The 21941-nt window shown below is 37.7% G+C and overlaps 1 protein-coding gene across 6 annotated transcripts in view; it reads right to left on the bottom strand.

The window, feature by feature from the left end:
• PARD3B (par-3 family cell polarity regulator beta) overlaps window positions 1–21941 on the bottom strand; it is a 399577-nt gene that overhangs the window by 133731 nt on the left and 243905 nt on the right. For all 6 annotated transcript variants that reach the window (XM_068685930.1, XM_068685929.1, XM_068685927.1 and 3 more), the window contains 2 exons: window positions 8851–9057; window positions 7665–7899 (listed from right to left, as the gene is read on the bottom strand). In XM_068685930.1, the coding sequence (XP_068542031.1) occupies window positions 7665–7899; window positions 8851–9057 (442 nt within the window). The remainder of the gene's footprint in view (window positions 1–7664; window positions 7900–8850; window positions 9058–21941) is intronic.

The raw sequence follows: 21941 nt of genomic DNA, 5'->3' as shown, positions 1-21941 counted from the left end.
TTTGTCTGGCATAAATCATAATTCAGTGAGATGAGCACATTTCATTTTCTCTACAGATGGCTGTTAATGGCAATACCTATTAAACTGGCACCTGCCAGCACTTTGTAGTTAAGGAATCTGTCAGGAGCCCCCTTCTGTGTAATTTCTCTGTTAATTGTTGTCTCCCCACCACCACAGATCCCCAAATTACCAAGTTCACATTACAAGAAATACTGCACCACAAAATCGGCAAAACTGCTTTTTGTTTTTTTTGTCTTAAGGCACAATTCCCTTCACACAATATTCCCAAGCAAAATATGTATTTATTAGTTAAAATGCAGCTCAGGTAGCATGACTTTAAACCCTCTAGGATCTTTGACCATGATGCACCTCTACTACATACAGAAATACCCAACGTACCATAACTTAGACAGAAAATCTGGTATTCACGTTTTATCCCCAGACAAGAGATGGATTTTAAAACTGGTAACAGCCACGTATACTGAATGAAGGAAAAACATACTGCCACAGTGTTGTTGATGAGAGCATAACATCAAAAATACACTTTGCTTTTTAGGACTTTCCCTCTTCCCCCCCCCCCCATCCCCTCCCAGAGTGGTGTCCTGGGGGAGAGGAGACAGACACTTAGAAGAAACACGCCACCTCCAGAAAGGACCTACTCGTATTTCCAATAGGAGCTTACTTTTATTTTAGTAGGTGTGGCATGCCCAGAGGTCAATAGCGAATAGGCAAGCATGCATTTAATTAGACACATCACAGAATTTAGTGCACATAGTTAATCCTTACAGACAAAGCATGCTGCTTTTTTTTTTTCCCTTACTAATGGCTTGAATAATGATATTTTAACTTGAAATGAACATGCAACTATTTCACAAAAAGCATGCTCCTTGTAAACAGTTTGTAATTTCCAGTCCTTTCAAATAGTCAGAGGGAACTTTCTGCTCTGATCTGTTAAGTAAATATAAATCTCGTTATCCAAGTTCAGTAATGAGAGTAAGGGGTCTATTCTTCTTCACTGCACTTGCATACATCTAATGTTAATGAGATTTATGCATGCATATTAAGAAGAGAACAGATGCTTAATTAAACAAATAAGTCTTTAGTAGGCAGTCCACGTGATCATTTTTAGTACAAAACCCCCTTATTTTCTCTATTTTAGTCTGACTATGAATGCAGCCAAGGAGGAATCAATACAGTGGAGGAAAGGAAAAGGGATACACAAATTAAGATCTTTGTCCTTTTTTAGTTTAAAACACTTGATGAACTTGAGATACATTAAATCGAATAGGCATCTTATCTCACTCATCCTCTTGTGTTTTTTCAAGGAAACAGGAGTTTTATTTACCAATTTATACATTTGGAAAGTGGGAATATTTATGAGGAAGTCAAGGCCTCTCAACAACTAATTTGCCTCATTAACTGATGCTGTGTATCTAATACACATGCATGATCCATCTTGGATTGTTTCACTATTGAGAAAAAAAATCTAAAATAACTTTACCCTAATTAATTATAATTTAATCTAGTCCTGTGGTGTTTTTATTTTCTGTCTATCCATGTCCATATTAATTTCCAGCTCAATATATACAAGTGTATATATAAATATATTTGTACATATATAGGAGCATGTACACACACGCACACACAGAAGAACACACACTACCCCTCTCCATCAAATTGCATCATTATTGTATGCTCTTATTAATTATGTTAACTTTTCCTCCCCAGTGCTTAACTTCTCAGGGCAAAAAAGACCAGAAAATAATTTTCTCCATAAGCTGTCATAGTGCTATACTTAATGGAAGGCAGTATCTGTACATTATGGGATCTACTCTGCAATACCATTACGGGCTCAATGGTGCTGGTTGTAAAAGTATCATTCTGAGCACAAGGCCTGTAATAGTAATAATGAAAAAAGGGTCATTTTTGTCTTCCAACTAGAATGAAAAATTAAAATCACTAACGCACTTAGCTGAAAGGAAAGTTGGCAAATTAAAGGGACAAAAAATAAAATATTCATGGCGCATATTGTGAAATGGAAGGTAAATAATTTAAGATGAACTGTTATGTGAGAAAGTGTGTAATATCTAAAGAAGAAAAAGCAAGATGCATCTGATGTGCACGTATTTCTGCTTTCTTCACTTGCATGTACACACACACATGCACGTGTATGCAAGCTGTGGTTGATGTGCATTGGTTTTGACGGCCATGCATTTTCTCACCTATACAAATATTGAAAACATTCACCAGTGAACTAGTGAAGTCAGGTTGACAAGAAATACCTTAAACCAACAAATTTTTTCCCTCAATCCCGTCTAGAAAGAAAGACTGAGAAGGTGTTCTTCCATTGCACTCCAGTTTGGCAAAAATCTCTTTACTTTTGAGTCCCCAATACTTGCTCATAGGGTGTTTTTTAAAAAATAAAAATCATGAAAAAAAAAAAAAAAAAAGACTTCAACATACTGGCTTCTGCCTATGGGGAACTAACCATAAAAATGTCACTGGTGTGGCTGCAGTCCTTTAGCTAACTTAACTTCATACTCATGAAGTGGAAAGGGCTACCCAGAATTTTTACAATCGCTATCTGGAAAGGGTAGTAAGAGAGTCATAGAGTCAGGTTTATTACATGCCAGGACTGTAACAACTGCAATGGGATTAGGATATGGAGCAGCAATGCAATACACAGCAGAGGTCATATTCCCTTGGTGATTTAAAGGTTCAGTCTTTCTTCAACTTAATTTAGACAGCAACTCAAAGCCTACCTTTGTTAGAAAGGAATATTTTGACCGGATTTCAAAGCAAAGCAATAACTACAGATCACAAATTTAAAATCCAGTGTTCATCATCTAGTCAACTGAGGAATAATATTTTTATTTTTAGATTAATCTCTTGGTTAGATCGGCTTTGCATTCCTGGTGCTAATTGATAATGCATTTTGCATTAGTGCTCAGCATCAGGGATTTCTACTACCCTGCACCAAGGGGTTAATTAACCCTTCCAAACAGCTTACGAAGCCACCTTACATGGCCTTTGACAGCTCTAAACTAACAACACTACAGACTCCCTTTATTCAAAGGCTCAAAAGATGTTGTTTCACTATAGTGTTACTCATAAAAATACAAAGCACCTTCAAAAATATGCACAGAGAATCTCATCTGAGCTACAGCAGTCCCCTCAAGACTCACCGTGCCCTGAAAGAATCAGTCAGACCAGTGTAAGAAAGGGAGTGAACCAAGAACTTCATGTAGTACTGCATAACCTTGCTCCTGTGATGCATCTGCATAGAATTGAATATTATTTTTGTTCCAAGTTTCATCATGAATGCTAGAGACTGACTTTTTCCTGAGACTGCAGGGTAGATGTAGTCACAGCTCCAGTAACGATGGTATTTAATGTAGTTGTTTTCCTGATATACATTAGCAATTTACTTTGCCGTCTGTTGTCTAGCATTGGGTTGTTTTAGTGAGCTATGATGGTGCAATGTGCCAGAAAATATCAAAAAGTAAAATAATGCTTGCTTAGCTGATGTTGCATACAAACAGTTAATCAAGTCAGCTTCTGTTCTTTGAACAGCACATATGCAGATCCAATCCTAAGGCAAGCAATATATGCATCAGGACCAACCAAACAAGAAAACACAAACACTATACAGTCTGCACCGCAGTAAAATAGTACTTTGGATTATAGAAATTTAACTAACCAGTGATAATCAGTGTCATCTGCATTTCAGATCTCCAGTATATCTACCTACTTTGCTCCAGGAGCAGCAGTCACTAAAATACAGCAGCCAGGAGTTCCAGTTCATACTACAGAAAACAGGACATTTTTAAAAACAAGGATTACAAAAATACACACATGATTTCTTGATGGTCTCCCTGAATCACAGTCACCTAAATAAAGCTTCAATCCAGGAAAAGCTTATCAGGAAAGCAATTTTTTTTTAAATCTTTTTTTTTTTTTTTTTTTTTTTTTTTGTATGTGTAAAAAAAGACCAGGAACTACAAGTAAATAGCAGCTGAGCAACAGATGAGGCACTAAGTGAAATCTGTTAGCAACTGCTAACAGCTTTGCTATTTTCTGTTGTTAAATTAAAAAAAAAAAAAAAAAAAAGGCAAAAAACCAATGCAGTAGCAATTCCAATATGTTCAAAAATCTCAGATGCAAAAAGACTAAAGTCCAACACTTGCACTTTCTTGTACTACAGATAAATACTTGGGTTTGGTTTTAATACCTTGTTTTGCTTTGCTATTGATTAAAAGGCAGAAACAAGCCAATTCACATGGATATACTATCAAGATAAAACTTGTTACAGCTGTAAACACGCCCCAGTGATTATAGCACAATACCTCTATCACATACATGTGCGACTTTTAGTCTCAAATTGGACTTTCCTTTGTCCCTTACACCTGACTGCCAGTCATTCTGCCCAAAGTGCCAGAAATTGAATGTGCCTCCATTAGCACTGAGCTTTCTGGTGACATCTCAGGAACACTTTCTCTGTCCTGGTCCAGGACCTTCCCCCACTGATGATCATTTCCTACATATTTCAATGCAATTCTGACACGGATTCAGCAAGCTTGTTTTCCTGTTTAGATGCATCCATATGGCACTGCAGAGCTGACACGGCTCAGAACAACGCAGTCCAGAAATTACACGGAATACAAATGCATCTGTGTGGGGCTTCAGTGCTCAGTAAGATCAATCAATTACACGGCTGCAGTCACTCAACTAGCTTGAAAAACTCGTGGAATTGCACTGTCCCAGTCAGATATATCCTTTTGCCACCTCTGCCACCTGCTTCAGTAACTTCTTTTCTCCTGTCAGTATAGCAGGGGCTGTGTTCCCTATTCCTCATTTTGGTGAAGCGTCCCACATGGGGAACCACAGTATTGCTACCACTGCATCTGCAACAGGCACACTACAGATTTCCTTCTCCACTCAGCTTTCTGTTCCCTTATGGTGTTTACATTTCCAGTGCCTCCTATGGCAGGTTTCCCTTCCAATTTAAACTCGGCATGTCAAAAACCGAGCTCATCTCTGTTTCTAAATACTTCTCTCTACTTTTCTTTTAAACTACCAGGAATTAGTAGTCACCTTGCCTGCTGCATAAGTTCACAACTTTGTCGTCTGCAGCTCCTTTTTTTTCTTTCCACAGATGTTCTACCAATAAAACATGCCAGTTTCATCTCCACAACGTTGTAAAAAATCTGGCTGTTTCTTTCCATCCGTGCTGCTAAAACATTTGATCATTTAAACCTTCCTACTGCAGTCTCCTCCTCCCTGGTCCTCTTGACAATCTCCTCACTCTTCGTATCAGTGCAAACTCTAGTGTGAAAAATACTTCTTGAATCTAGTACTTAGTCAGTATTCAATCCCTTCTAAGTTTCCTGATTCTTTTGCCATTTTTTCTTTAAAAAAATATGCCTATTCACAGTTTTTGTTTTTCACATCACCCACAGCAGTTTTTCCCTGAATAAAGACTGGCCTGGTTTTGTTCTACTTGAGTAGGTAATATGGTCCTCCAATTGTTTTGCAAACCCACGCTGTTTGCACTTGTTCCATCTAGGAATCCTACCCTCTCAAGAAGGAATTTGTTTTCAAACACAATTTTGAAAATTTTTGGATAGAAACACTGACAAGAACAGAGAACCTCCCAAAACCTCCCAGCTGAGCTGTTTATTTCTTACAAACAACGCTTCTGTGCTCTATAACCTGTTCCCATCACCTTTGTGGCTTTGTACAGATTTTCAATGGACAGAAATTCTCAATTGTGCTGCCATCCAGATAAATATTAAAAACCACCACTGTCTTCCAGGAAGACTATCTATTGAAATAAAAACGCACATGAAAAGAACAGCTGTATAAAGCTTGCACACTACCAAAATGTGAAATATGTTCTGAAAAAGTAAATCTCTAAGAATAGTAACCCATTGTTCTTAGCTTTGCATATTGATCATTATCAGATTTATTTATTTATTTTGACTACAATATCTTGTTTTGGATTCTGATACCATCCCCTGCTCTTTCTGGGTCACCCCTGTAAGAAAGACCTTGTACTTCAAATTTAATCAATTCTGCTAGCAACACACAAACCAGAATACTTATGCTTTTGTCAGACCTCTGTGTCGCTCTCCTCTTCCCCCAGTCCTATTTGCTACAAAGAGTTAAGAAGAATGGAAATAGACAAAGCTTAACATACACAAAAAGAGAGTTGTTGAAGTTACCCTCCTAATTATTCAGTGTTTTGACTACATTTCCGTGTTAAGCCCTATTTCTTTAAACGGTATGAACACAAATGCACGTGCAACGCACAGGTGTGAGTATGTGCCTCTCGAGCATTCCTAAAGAGCTCCATTTGAATGCAGAGTGGTATACCCATACACCTTCATCTTACTAACATTAACAACTGCTGGAATCATGCAAACTTGGCACATAAGCATGCCTGTATATTTTTGACAACCTCTCTTCAGTGTTCAACACTCACCAGGGCAATTTGAAGATTCCTATTGATGATACATGGAAGCAAATCAGCAAAAATTTTCCATAACAGTATAAAACATAAGCTATTTGACACCAGAGGAAATATTAAGAGAGAGCTGCAATGCAAGTTCATGTATCAGTGTCCTAATGAAGATCATTGCAGAGTGAATGATGTCACAGCAGAATTTCGTAGACTATTAGTTAAATACATCTCTGTCTAGGCAATGACTGTGGCTTTTGTATACACCTGGCTTGTCTACAATACAGCATGCTAGAAAATACCAATCACAGAATCATCTAGGTTGGAAAAGACCTTCAAGATCAGTAAGTCCAACCATCAAGCTAATAGTGTCCTAAAGCTAACACAATGTTTAGTGTCAGAAGTAACTACAATCAAATAACTATATATATAAGATAATTACATTTCATTCACATACTCCACATTAATTGCAAAGATCTACTTAAATTAAACCACATTAATACTCAGCAGACTAAACAGGTACCAGAGGCAGGGGTGATAGCAACCAGACTGCCTGTATCACCAAAGTCTCCAGCAGCAGTAAGGAAATGCTGAGATAAGTATTGTCTAGTCTCTGATGATTCCAGAGATGCAAAACCACCCAAAAGCCAAATTTTTTTGGAAGAAATCCAAACAATTGTTTGCCAAGCAGAGAGGACAGTGAACTCTTGACCACTGCAGGCAATGGCTGAAGCTGTGAAACAAAGATTTCGTGATAGCTAGTACTTTTCAGCAACAACAAATGTCATTAAACTGTTTACAGTAATACAAGCATTCCTGCTCTCCCCAAAGCTTGTGAAGAATCCAGATAACCAAGGGAATAAGAGGCAAATGTCTGACTGTGGGAGCGGGTCATGTATTACTCAGAAATATTCCCTGCAAAACCTCCACCCCCCACACATGCTTGTTTTTAGCCTGAAACCTTGATTTTTTTTCTGGCATATGGGAATGAATTTCAAAGGCACAAAAAGACATTTTGTCTGCCAAATGTCTTCTGCCTCAGCCACAAGTTTGGTGTAAAAGTATAAACTGCTTTCTTTTTAAATAACATAAACATTATTTTGAGTCCAAGTGAAATAATTTTTCCACTACTTTATGAGAGCACCAGTTGTTTCATATGTTACAATGAGCAAGGGCGGTTGTTTTGCTTTTTAAAATGACATACCTCAACATGACACCAAAGCCTTTCTTCTTTTTCTTTTCAGGATCTTCATTTTCTTCTTTCCGTTTCTTCTCTTTGATTTTAGGTTTGCCCTTCTCTTTTTTCTTCTCTTTCTCTCTACTTTTTTTGTCTTTTTTTGCTTTGGTTTCTACATCTTCTATTTCAGGGTTCCCTGGAGGGGCAGATTCCATGTTCTGAGCTTCTTGACCAGAGTGAGAGCTCTTATCAGAAAAACCATCTGCACAAAATGAATAAGAAGCAATGGGGATAGCTAGGGGCCACCACAACGCAAACACATGAAATACAGCATCTGTGTCTACAAGGTGCTCAAATGACTCACAACACACATGCATTTAATTGAATAATTTAGAAAGCAGACTAGACATATCTAGTGAATTCAAGCAAAGTTCTATTGTAAATTAAATGCAGAATTATTATAGTTGTTTTCTAGTTATTAATCCTGATAAGAAAATCCTGACATGGTAAAACACTATTCTATTTTAAACCTGGCTAGTCCATCAGCTCAAGAAAACTGGCATGCTGGGGTAAAAACATTTAATCATGGGCTCACTTCAACAAATAACCTATGTAAAAAATATGATTTTCATTCACTTCTTGGAATCTTTCCACTTTAATGGCTGAAAAAGAAATACATAAACTGTTCTGTCTGGTTGGAGAAGAGCTGTATTGTTTCTCTTTGAGGGCTCAGGATCCAAGCACAGTTTATGCTTCATGCTAAGGAAGACGTTATTTCCAGAGTGGGGTCTGTAAGCCCATGGTGACAGAATAAGCAGCAGGGTGCTCTGCCTTGTCTATACCAGGAAACAATTTCCTAGTTGGAGAAGGGGGAATTGTAGACAGCTCTGTAAAACAGGCAAGATGATTTTTAATGTAATCTGAAGAAGGCAGCTGCTTCTTGATGTTGAAAAACACGATTATTTAAGGATTGAGTTCTAATTCCTCCAACACACCCCTGCCCCAAAGGAGATCAGTGAAGACTTTACACTGAAGCCAGTCAAGGTTGGATGGAGTACTACAAAGACAGCTCCCTTTCAGCGGGACATAAGCAGCATGTTAAATTTAATCAAATTCAATTGGATTAAATTGCTTGCTTAGATGCTTTATTGAGTTGGCCCTCAGTCATGCTAAATGAAGGTGGTTCCCTCAAAGACTACCAGTAGCAACATACCCTCTTCTGTATCCTCCGGTCCATCATAAGACTTGTCAATGGCTGCTCGGAAACTCTCATTACACCCCCGACCACGGACCACATGAGGCCTGGGTCTGTGAAAAGGGAGTTCGTTCTTCCTAACTTCAGCCACAGCAGTCTGAAGACTCTCAAGAGAACTGGACTTCTTCAGTCCCAGAGTGGGACCAAAATCCTTGCTGGAAGAGTCTGGAAAATAAATAGTTAAATTTTTAGACCTAAAACCACACAGTGAAATTAAACTAGTGAGACAGATACATTTCATTGTGTACTTTATTAGTTGGGGCCTTTGAAATAGTGTGCAATCAATGTAATTTGTTCTAAAAATAACATCAAGGTAAGCCTAGCTTCTGCAGAAATCCCCGTTCAGACTTGGAGGGAATAGCACATGATGTGCAGACCTGACAACAGTGATGGGCAATAGCAGCCCCTCTCTGTGACACTTTCAAGTCTGCACCAATAGTAAGGATGGGGTTATTTCTTTAGACTTTGACAACTGGACACTGCTAATAGACTCACGGAGGTCCTTACCAGCTTACCCACAAATATAAACACCACTACAAAACAAGCTTTGGCTTTTAGAATGACTCAGGTTGTCTGAATGGCTGCTATTTTCCAACATGCTTCTCCTATGAGAAGATACTAAATTCTCTCATAGCTTCATCCAACCTTTTTCTTCAAGCTGAAACCAGTGCTGTGCTATCAATACATGCAGCAGGTTTTTCAAGAGGAAAACATTTCCAGCAAAGTACAGCTTAACATGAATGATGCTGCTGCCTATTTCCTTGTTTATAGGCATAAGAAAGCACTTCATGCAAAAAAGAAAGAGCAAGTACCTTCCCAGTTCTCCCAGACCTTTCCTCTCTTTGAATGCTTGACTCTCCCATGCTAGTTTTTTTTATACTGTTAATACTACTGTTAATACTACTATTATTAATTAACTTTATTAATTAGTTAATAAGTTAATTTATTAATTAGATTTTAATTAATTAAAATACTACTATTACTAATTAACTACTGTTAATACTACTGTTAATTAGTATTAACACAGTGATAGTAGAACACACCAAAAAAAAGTTCACAGAATACTTGCATACCAAGCAGTGGAGAAATTCACAACTAAAGCATAATTTAAAATCCTTTGTAGCACCTACTTCGTTTTTATATGGCAGAGCAGTAAATGTGACAAACACCTAGGAAGAGACTTTGCCTTGCAAAACACCTTGTCTTTGAGAGCATAAAATGCTTTTGTTTTCAACTTTTTAAAGTCATACTAACATAAGCAACAGGACAATATAAGAAGAGAAGACCTTCACATAGATGTCCAAATACTGTCACTCCCAAAGAGATTCAAGAAGCACACGACAGACAGATACGTTAAAACTATGCTGTGATTTTAGCAATCCTAGAGCGCAGATATTTCTGAACTAAAACACTGTGATGAGCAAATTCTTAAAAGGAAAAAAGCTGAGAACTGGCACCAAATAGAGAATCATCAGTAGTGTCTATGTAAAGCAATTTACACTTCCATTCCCTGCAGACTGATACTGAGCTGAAAAAAGAAGGGGGAAAGAAAAGAGAAAACAAGTTTAAGGGAAGCCTGGTTGCTAGGTCACACAGAGCAACTTTCTTCTGTTCACTAATTGCCATTCTGGAGACTACCATTATTGCCAAATTAGTAAGTGCTAAATGGAGCTAGAGCAATGACTTGCATACAACATAGAGACGCTTAGTATCACTAAAAATGCGTGCATCAGCACAGGGCACTGTGGTGCCTATCTCAGCCTGAGAACAAGTGAAAACAGACCAAGGAAGCACAATCACTGTAAAAGGTGGCCAACTGAAAGCCACTCTGATTAGCAGAGAAAATGCTTTCTTGTTCTGAGGCAGAAAACAGCCTTGAGGCGTGGCGTTGTGCAGCAGACAGGGCAGAACAGTGAAGCAGGCTGAGCACGGCAGGCTGCAGTGGCCTGGGGAGCCTCAGCCAGGTTGGGTTGCAGGCCTGAGCTGAGGCTGGTGCCCAGTGCCTCACCCACAGAGCCTGTGAGGACTGGTATCTACTGGGGCACAGCCACAGGAGGCTGCAGCACATCTCAAGCAGACAGTGCCGTCACTGTGACAGGCCACAGACATACGGCAGGGCTCAGGGATCTGCCAGTGCCCGTGGCTCGGGGAGGTTTGGCAGCCAATGCTCACTTCCAGGCTGCTGCAACCATCCAGCTACCTGAAACTGCTGTGTCAAAAGCCAGCACGCAAGTTGTTTATATACATGTCCCAGTACAAGCTGTATACGTTAAATTAGGGCCTTACACTGCATTGCTTGGGGAAAAAATGAAGAAAAAAAGTCCTGGGTTGAATGCTGGTTAGATCGTGTCTTATATAGAGCCAAGCCAAGTGCTCAGGCTGGAAGACTACTCTTAACGTATGAAAGCCATTCTAAGAAAATCCAAGGCAGCATCCGAGGTGTTGGAGTGACACTCTCACGTGCGACACGTACCAGCACTGAAGCTGTCTGTTCAGCCTTTGCTGCCTGCTCACTGTGACACAGATTTTAGGCACCAGGTCACATACTGCCTAAACCAGCCAGGGTCACAAGGAACAGGTTCTCTGTCAAACACATGCCTTAGACAATTGCCTGGGAAACTGACAGGTACTGGCACAGTATGTTTCTCTCTGTATAAGCAGCCTTTATTTTGCCATTTTGTCCTAACATGAAAACATCCCCAAGGAATGAATTTCAGCAATAAATAGCAATAACTTCCCATTTTTTGGTAAAGAGAACACTTACGACGACTTATGTAGTATTTTCAGTTTACTATTAAAAAAGGAAAAAATTAAATGGAGCACTCTTTAGTTACCAAGTAAATTCAGAACAACACTGCCTTGGAAAATTGCATTTTCTTCTAATGCCCCCAAAAGAATTGGCTTGTGGTCACTTCACTGACACCGAGATTATCATCAAATATTGAGTTACCTTCAAAGACAGAATAAAACGGCAAAGATTGACAATATTGCTCACTGACAAAGAAAGTGAAATTTCATCTCTGATCTTCCTGTGTTCTACCATTTAAAAGGTGCCCTCATTTATTCAAAACCCTATCGAGATCCTTTAGTAACAAATTAGTATCAGGCATTTAGTTGCCCTTTTCTAAAGCTGTAATCATTTAATCTGAAATTTGTACTGTTGCACATGGCAACACTGGAAGTTTCTCACTGTCAAAATCCACCCATAAAAAAGTATCTGAATCCAGGTGAAAAATGATTACTTTTTTTCTTTTACAGAAAACATTTAGAGAACATTTAGTCAAGGAGTTTACATCCTTGGACATATTCACCATGGTTTTCAGGAGGAACTTGATATTTTTCCAGTTCATCTTTTATTCCCTTTTCCTTTCATCGTAAGGCTGTAGCAGTCACACCTTAGTGTGCAACTAAAGAGACAGGAGCTGAGGAGCTTCCACAAGCAGGCTAACCAGTCAGTCCCCGTGCTTTTGGAGCCAGCATCTATTACTGGATGCTGCACAGAGGAATGCCCAAGACTCCATAACAAATAAATACCAAACAGACTCTCAGCTAGGGAAATTTCCCTCCCGGTGCCCCCTGCAGTGACTTTTCCTGCAGACCTTTAGGATAGCTCTAAGTCTGAAAATATGGATTTTACTCATGGGTAAAAATCAAAACAAAAAAAAAAGGACGAGAAAAAAAAAAGACTTATCTTTTAGAAGTTACTAACAGGCATTTCTAGGTGGTGCATGCATGAATGTGTGTGTAAATATCAAGCACCTAATCAGATTTTGAATGCAAAAATATCGTTAGGCAAGGAATATTTTAATTGTTCATTATGCTTAAAAATGTTTCTTTTTATGGATTTTAAATTTCTTCAATCCTCATTTTACTTCTTTCTACAGCATCATGCTAAAAAGGCTCCACTTTATTTATTTATTTATAAATGGCGCAATATTTTATGCATCTCTTTCGAATTTCAAAAAACAACAGCTGATGTCAGCATTGGCCTGTGACTGGCTGAAAACAAGTTGCTGGTTCCAAGATAATATCCTTAAGCAATCGTCCTTTCACTGAAAGGAAGTATTACATACACCTCAATTTTCTGTTCAATGTCAACATGGCTACTGAAGATTTTTTTTTCTTTATGTAATATGTATTTTATGTTCTGTTCTTTCATTACTGTTATTAGTTTCAGATATTTCCAGGTTTCTCTTTTATAGCCCAGCAGAAAGAAACACAGTGAAAGCAAGATGTCAGTCACGAAAATCAAAGGGAAACAAGCTTACATTGTGGGCAAGGCAAACCACCCCAAAGGCCCATGCAGAGAGGGGAATGGAAGAGGCACCATAGCTGTTATCACCCGAAAGAAAATGCGACTCCTAAGACACCCTAAACTTTATACATTATATACATTTATCATTAATTTCACTTTTTATACAATGATTCTTCTTGAAACTGAAAATACAGCAATATACCCCAACAATAATATTTAGAGGAACAATTTTATACAAATTATACTGATTTGATATTTGTATTTTGCATACAGTGACAGAAAAAACAGATGTGAAGGAAAAATGAAGGGAAAATTATGCTGCGACTGAGAAACTAACATAAACGCGGAGCTGTAAGAGGTGATAGCCTGGCTCTGTGTTTACAGGAGGCCTGAACACATACATTCCTGTTTCCTACTGCGCTGCACAGGACGGAGCTGCATGTGAAACTAAGGAAGAAAAAATGGTTGAGGCTCAATGAGGCTTCTGCCTTCTGGGTACTGGGACAATGGAGATGGTACGGGGGTGCTTTTAGCTGGCAAACCACTGTCTGTTCACAAAACACCAAGGCTGACTTGCTTTGTGGCACAGCTCAGCACAAGATCTAAACCCTGTCCTGCTTTGGGGATGCATCCTTGGTAATGTTCCCAATACCAAACTTAGCCATGCCAACCTCAGCCCTACCCCTAACCTAACTGATCTTGCTTGCCCTTACCATCAGCCCAACGTTTATCTTCTCTCTAAAGTAACCAGGGCAAGTTTAAAATACTTTGATACACGTATGTTCACAATATGTTGAAAACAATTTCAATTCACTGATCATATACGTTTGGTTGGTTTCTTTTAATACCAATTAAAATATTGCTGAACTTAAATCACTCCTGCAGAGCAGGGGATGGCAAAAAGACAATTCACCCCTAAAAGAACTGGCGTATAAAGTGAAAATCACAACTTTCTCTTTTAATAAACATGAGATATAAAACATTCAACATTATTACTAATCTCTGTATGACACAGACATCATAAAACAGGTGGACAGACTTGGTTCTTGCCCACAGGGTTGCAACATCATCTACCGACTAAAATTAATTCATGTTCACTTTGTGAACCATTTTGTTTAAAGTCGTTTCATTTATTTATGGTAGTATGCACAACTGTAAAGGATTTTTCCCACTCACATTTTTATATTCAGATGCTCCTCAATTATCAATCGATTCAATACAGAAAATGATATAGGAAGAAGGAATTTTAAAGTCATTACATCGTTTAGTTTGTGATTTTCAAATGAAGAGCTTTCAGAGGGTATTTTTGTAGACTAACCTCAGACAATACTGTAGCCTTTTCTTCAACACTACTCTATACAAGTAGCATAGAAAAGATTATGAAGGGCTTGATAAAAAGCAAGAGAAAATCACTATCTTGCACTCATATATTAAAGACAACATGTATCATTTTGCTCATTTTATACCTCAAACCAAGCATTTCAAATTAGAAGCAGGAATACTGAATGCTGAACAGCCTCACTCCTGACAGAAATATCTAAGAAAGAGAAATCAAAGCATGGGGGAATTTAACAAGTTCTCTGATTAAAAGAGCAAGCTACAGCCTTGAGATTTACAGATATTTCAATCTATTTTACTACATATAATGATTGCAATTTAGCTCGTATTTGCACAAACTTCAATTTCAACTATGAATAATGGCGGCTCACAATTTGGAGCCCGGAAGGTATGCTAAACTTTAGCCAGCTGTACAAGAAATAGTTGGAATAAGGCACTCATTAGGCAAGAGACAAAAATAAATGCATGACTACTGCCAGCTTAGAAAGGTGTGCTCACGATGCTGTTTTCTACAGTCTTATCAGTAACGAACACCAACGCTGCTAAAGAACATGTTAATATTTCAAAAAGAATAATATATACAGCATTAAGCATCTCAAAAATGCAAGTTACAGTATGTGACAGTATAACTATAACTATTGCTAACAATTAGGAGCAGAAAAAAGAGGTTTGACCAAATGCAGTCCAAGACATGGCACATTTGCTACATTAGTGCAGAACACTGGACAAAACGCAGCAAAGTCTGTCTTTGCAGAAAAAAGTGTTTGATGTTATCTATAGAAGTAGTTTTCTTTATGTGGCTAAATGAGTTTAACCTCTCTCCCATAACCTTCACAGGACAGCTGTACATTTAGAGAAAAGTTTTCCTAGGTTATTTGAATCCCTGCTCCTCCGAGGGGCTAGTATTTTCTCTCTAGCTGGTGCAAACTCAAGTACTTGCCCTTACGACAGGTCTGAGTATAAATTAAGCTACCTGACCTTCTACAAAATAGCAGCTTTCTCCTCAAGGGTATTTATGTATATCAAATTGATTTTAGATATAGCTGTTATAACCTGCTAGAGGAAAGCAGGTACAGGAAAAGCAATGCAGACAGGAAAAACTCCAGTTTGTAGTAAATATGATTCTCCCGTGATTTCAGGCACCTTGTAAATTGATCAGTCTGGAATTGAGAAGTAATAAAAATTCCAGTGCCTTGTGATTGCTTTACTCCTATTTCCACACCCACCCTCTGATAAGGTCAAAGATTTCAATGCTACTTTAAATGATTGGGAAATGTGACACTTTCTCTGATTAATTGATATGAATTACACTTCCATAAGCTAAAACAACATTTTTGTTCCCAGGCCAAAGTTTAACATGAAGTGAGAGTCCCTGCACCATTCAAACAAAGTCACTTTTAATGGTACAAGGCTAAGATCTAGGATGTTAAATTTGACCTGTGGGACAGAGGAGGAAACCTCATCAGTAGCTGAACACTAGAAAGGAAGCCAATACTCACGTTAAATTCATGATTATGTTAAATCAGTTTCAGTAAGCCTGAGGTTTATTTTGAACTAGTCTGCTGAATTATTATTTAATCTTCATTATCAAGCCTGAAATTGATATATTTTTTTTAATGACTGATTTAAATCAGAAATAACAAATAAGGATGCAGAGAGTTCACAGAACTTTTCTTCACTAATTCAAAGTGCTTTTTTGAGTTATTTATATGTGAACGCAGACAGAAATCCTCTTATATCAACCATTTTATTCAGATTTTCTTTAAAAAATGGCATGTCATTTTTTTTTGCATCATGTTTTTGCCTGCACATATTTTTACAAACACGCGTATAAACTACAGGCTAAAGATTGCTTACAGCATCAATCAGGGATTAATTTAGGCTACTAAAACAAGTTAGATAATTAATGTAAAATAAAAGCCAAGGTGAGGGAACACAGAAAAATAAGTTCCAACCGCACCAATTTAACTTGCAATTAGAAAAAAAAAATTATATATACAACTTCTTTTGTTTTTGCTTTGCATTGTCAGTCAACATTAAGTGTAGGAATGAAAGGCTAGATTTTAACAAAATAACCTGGAAAGAGGACTCCTTTTGCTACTAATAAAGGCATTTCTCTTGTGTACCTGCTTACACTGATCAGTGAATCCTACATGCGTAAGATATTTATGAGATCTCTTTATTGCCAACCCCACCACCATGAAACTGCCCAACAGCCACTCTCATTTAAGATGCTCTAAATATTGTTGCCATGGGTGACACATGTACATGGAGTAAGGCAAAGCTCTGCTAATAAAAAGGCTTTCACAGCATTTCAGTCCTTGTTCATAACTAAAGTTAAAATTTATGGCTTTTAAAATACTGGATCTAAGAGGGGTCAGGTTAAATGGCTGCTAGTAATAAAAGGAATCAATATGCCACAGCATCTGAAGCAGCCAGCAAACTAAATAAACACTTCATCCAAATCCACTTGGCCCTGAATTAAAAGAACATAAAATACTGTATTTATTTTGTTTGCACTCCACCAGTCCATGGTTTGCATCGCTACATCCTCTAGAATTCTACACAGAGCAAGCAACAAATGTATGCTGGCCAAGTAGCAATTAAACTGCATGTCAAGGCTAGGAGCAATTAACTGGGCATTAACCTTATCAGGGAACTACTCGTGGATTAGCCAACTACAAACAGGCAAACATCTCCGTCTGGGAAGATTCCGCCACGCATTTACCAAAGCTTCAGAGGACTGAGACTTTCTGTCTCAGGCACACACAGGGTAAATGGGCCATCCTCAATGATAACCCTTTATCCATAAATCTTGAACAAAAACCAGCATCACCCACAGCAGCAACTAGCATTTTCTAGTAACACAGCAATGCAAAATGGTTCAGTCCTCACTGCACTTCAAAATAAAGCAGATAGAACAAGTAGTGAGCTTGTGTCTTTTACTCCTAATTTACATTTGGTTCAAGTTATAGACAATTTATAGACCTTCCAAAGGAGTTATAAAAAACAATTTATTCTGTTTATTTCAAGAGGTTTAGACAGACCGTATGTGGATTAATTTTCACTTTAAGAAATTAATGCACATAATCTGCAAGCTGCCTGCAGATTACCTGCACAAAAGGTACGAATACACCCATAATCCACTTACCTGTATTGGCGTGTGCGCACACACACACAGGCCGTATGCATGAAAACATGTATATTATTGTAAGTTCTTTGGGTTTAACAATTTTTATCTTGGAACACTTTTGAAAAAGTCTGCAAAAGTCCAGCTCTTTAACAGAATTCTAATTACAAAATTTTGTCAAACTTACTCTGACTACAAGAAGTGGGTATCTAGTCTATGTCTGACTCAAAATCTCTGAAATACTGAATTTGAAAGGATTACGCACGTTTTCAGCCACAGCCCTGAACAGAAGTTCCTCTTTTATCTCCCAGTACAACTAAGATCACTTGAATACCTAAAATTTTGATAACAGTATGTAACAGCTTTGTAACAGTTAAACCCATAGTTGTAGTGATACTGGGACTTGAATCTAGCTTCACCTTCCATGCTTCAACTTCCCTCCTTTTTAAGCTATTCTCTGTACTAGAACTTCTTTGCTTGGCCTCATTCCAGAGATGGGGATTGCTTTGAGAAGAAAACAAACCCAAAGACTGTGCGGGTTCCTGCCATATCTGAAATAACCGAGTGGGAACCGTGCATGCCAGCTGGATAATACTTTTTTTTTCCCCCTATTCACCAATAACTCAAAAAAAAAAAGGACTGAAATAAAGCTTTTCCATGTTTGCACACAAGTTGGCTGTGAACTAGGTCCTTCACTACAGCTTTTAAGAAAGGAAAGTTTAATTTTCGTGTCTAGGTTATTTCCTCTAACATTAGTTGGACCTGGGTAAATTTGGCCATAAACTTGCTCCTAAAGTAGAGGAGCAGAAATACATATGCATTCCCATAGGCCCATGAGCATATAATATTTCTTGTTCACATTTTCATCAATTACAATGACCCCATCTACCCACACATCAGAAGCTACAAAGGAATAGTCACTCATGCTCCTTAGCCTATGTGTTTAAGTAAGATACAGGGTTTAGTACAAAACTCAAGAAGGCAGGTCATGTGAGCAGAAACAACATCAGTACAATAAAAACTCTAGCACTGAGAACATTCATTTTGTCAATCTTAAAACATGAAAAGTATTCTCAGTGCTTCCTTCCATGAAAGTGAATCCTTAGAAAAATCATGTCCAATTCATGGAAAAATTGGCAGCAAATTTTCCTTCTAAACAGCTGCAGCCAAGGGTTTTGCTGAGCTGTTCTACAGTGTGCAGAGACAGACGTGTACCAAAGGACATCTGGCAGTCTTCTGGGTTTTAACAGACAAGACTCATGACTGGATTACAATCCCAGCCTTCCTTAAGAATAAAGTCAAAATACCACTTCAGTTTTAGCCATTAACTCTGTGGCCTAGTCTGTTTGATTTACTACTTCACAATTTATATTTGTTTGGGGATATGTGGTACTAACCTTCCCTTAGATGACTGCAGCTCCTTTGTTAGATATGCATGTCTTGATGTGTCCTTTTAATAAAGAGGTTATTTAAAACAACTATAAAAGTGGTAAGAACATGAATAAGACATCAATTTCAGTTGTTTCCTCTAATTTGTGTTTGAAAACTAGCCATAAATATCCCCCGTGGAAAGGGGAACCTCTCCATATCTCTAAGTCTTGTTGGCCCATGAACAATTTTTAGCATCCTAAAGATGTTACTCTATTGCATTAATGAATTATGTTTAAGATCTTTACAATTTGCAGTTTTGCATTGCTACAATGTGTTTAAATAGCAAAATAATAAAAGCAAATAGAACTGCTGCATGGAAAAACTTAGAATATGATTTAATTGTAGTGCCAAATGAATACACATACACTTTTCTTGAAATTCTTCTACCAGAACTTATCCATTTTCCTTGCCTGTCTATAAGTCACAGGACCTTCTCCCTTTCACTTACCCAATAAATCGAGATTGGATACAGCATGTTCCTAAACATAATACAGTACCAGGCTGCAGAAACGTGGGACCTAATGAGACGAAAGAGTCATTCTAATTCTTATCGTTGCCATCCCTCAGCAACCAAAGGGGATGTTTCTAGAGAAATTAGCCAAAGCAGTATCCTAAAAAATTCCAAGTTTTCTCTAGGTCTGACAGGATGGTAAGCAGCAGCTGGGAAATGCCACAGTGAAACTGCAATCAGAATCACTGGATACAGGTTAAGAACAATCAAACGACATTTTAACTCAGACTAAACCAAGGTGGCTTATCTTGGAAAAATCAAGGTTTCCTTTAAGATGAGCCTCAGTATTATTGGAAGCACTGCTCAGTGACTCAGTACTCTTGTAGCATGAACCAGAGTCAAGCTCCAAGTGGATCTGGACGTGCTTGGATAATCAGACACTTGATCAACCATATCAGAAAACTAACACAGTACAATGTATCAGCTGCAGACCTCAGCCCCCAATTTGATCTACTTCATCTACTTGGTGGTTGGATCCATCGATGAAATTTCAAAATCTGCTAATTAGGCAGGCAGCTATTTTACAGGATCATGCAGCTCTCTCAAGTTATTTCAAACAGCAATCCCTTCAAAGCAAAGTGCTGCAATGAAATACCCCAAACTAATACTGAACCACAATCTTTGCCTAGAACAGTATCCTAAGCAACAGATAGCAACTGCAACTATTATTGCAACTATCCTGCAATTATTCCAGGATCAGAACCTAAGCATGCTCACATTAACAGGAACTACAGAACTAGAACAGGACCAATTTTTAACAAAAAAATTGATTATTGGTCCAAGCCTAGGAGCCAAATAATCTGGCCTTTGATCACTGTCCTCCTCTGGCACCATATGTTGGCATTACACATACCTGCCCGCAGAGTGTCAGCCAGTATTCACTCACTTTGCATAAGTTACAGCACAAGTGTCAAGTGTTAATAAGTTCAGCCTGAGATACATTCAAAGTAATGATTTATGGGTTAAAAAAAGCTCTATATTATTTTATCAATCCACACAGCCATCTTTGGTTGCCCCCCCAGTTCTGCTAAAGGAGTGAGAAGAAACAAGTGGGTTTATATGCCGGTCAAATGGAGCATATTTACTCTTCTGAAAGCTCTGTTTTTATTTATTCAAAGAATCTGAAAGAAGTAATAGCTTTAAATGTATAAACAGTACAAAGATGCATCATAATAGATTATCAGGAATTCTGACGTATTACCTCAGGCTTTACTTCATGAAATTTCTGAGGCAAGAGCACCTCCACACACTACAGCTCACAGGAGCAGTTTGTTGCAGCGTTTTCCCCAAGTCTTTCTTTTCTTGCATGTCTGTGGTAAGTACAGTGCCATGAAGCGACTTTCAAAATTAATTTATTTTTATCTTACAGCAAGTTATTGCTGTATTTTTTCTAGTTCTACGGCATTTTTTTAAAAAAAGGAAAGGATTAAACAAGTATTCAAGCATTTTAAAAGATCATTTGCTAAGTAGTATGTTTTTTTTGTTTGTTTTTTGTTTTTTTTTTTTTTTCATTTTCTAATTTTAAGTAATGTTTTTCTCCTCTGCTAGTGTTTTGCTAGGTCTTTGGACAAGATTGGTAGAATCCATCCAAAATACATGGGGTGACACTAATTTCTGAAATATTAATCTTTAGACCCTAATTATAGATTTGATTTTGCTTGAGAATGATAGCTAATTTTAGTAGGGCCTGACCTCTAGCCAAAACACCTTTATGGACACCAAGTAATTACATTCATGTGCAAGGTAGGAGTTAACATTCATCATCAGTCAACCAATGAAGAAATCTGTACATGAAGAAATGTTACCAGATACACAGCACACAAATAAAGGATGAAAATGTATTTTAGTTAACTGTTTTCTGTTATGCTAGTTTGAGAGCTAGCAGGTATAAAGTTTTCAAATTCTAATGGAATTATGCAGTTGACATCATTTAAAATCTTGAATTGTTTGCAACAATAAATGCCTTCCTTTCTAGTAATCTCATTTTGAACTTTATATTTGGCATGTTTAATAGTGAAAGGATAGTGCATTGATCTCTCCTTGCCTTCAAAATCCAATATTGTCCATAATCACACATCTTTCTTGCACATGAAGGAAAATATACTTGGCTATAGATATACAAAGCCATACAACATAAAAGTGTAAAACTTCACTCACTGCAATTATGTCAATTCTCAGCTGCATTATGAGAATACACTAAAAAAACCCACGATACTATTACTTGTTTTACTAACCCTTCAGTGGATTCTTAAAACTAAACGATGACAGTATCACTAATATTCTTGAAACCATAAGCTTTTGCTGCAGCTGACATAAAAGCCAGTCTCATAACCAATAAGAACAAAGCACATAAACATTTTGAACAATTTCAAGGATATTAAATA

Source organism: Anas acuta, chromosome 6, assembly GCF_963932015.1.
Source record: "Anas acuta chromosome 6, bAnaAcu1.1, whole genome shotgun sequence".
In the NCBI taxonomy this organism is placed as follows: Eukaryota; Metazoa; Chordata; class Aves; order Anseriformes; family Anatidae; genus Anas; species Anas acuta.
The sequence above is the reverse complement of the archived record's forward strand: the minus strand, read 5'-3'. Positions and strand labels throughout refer to the sequence as shown.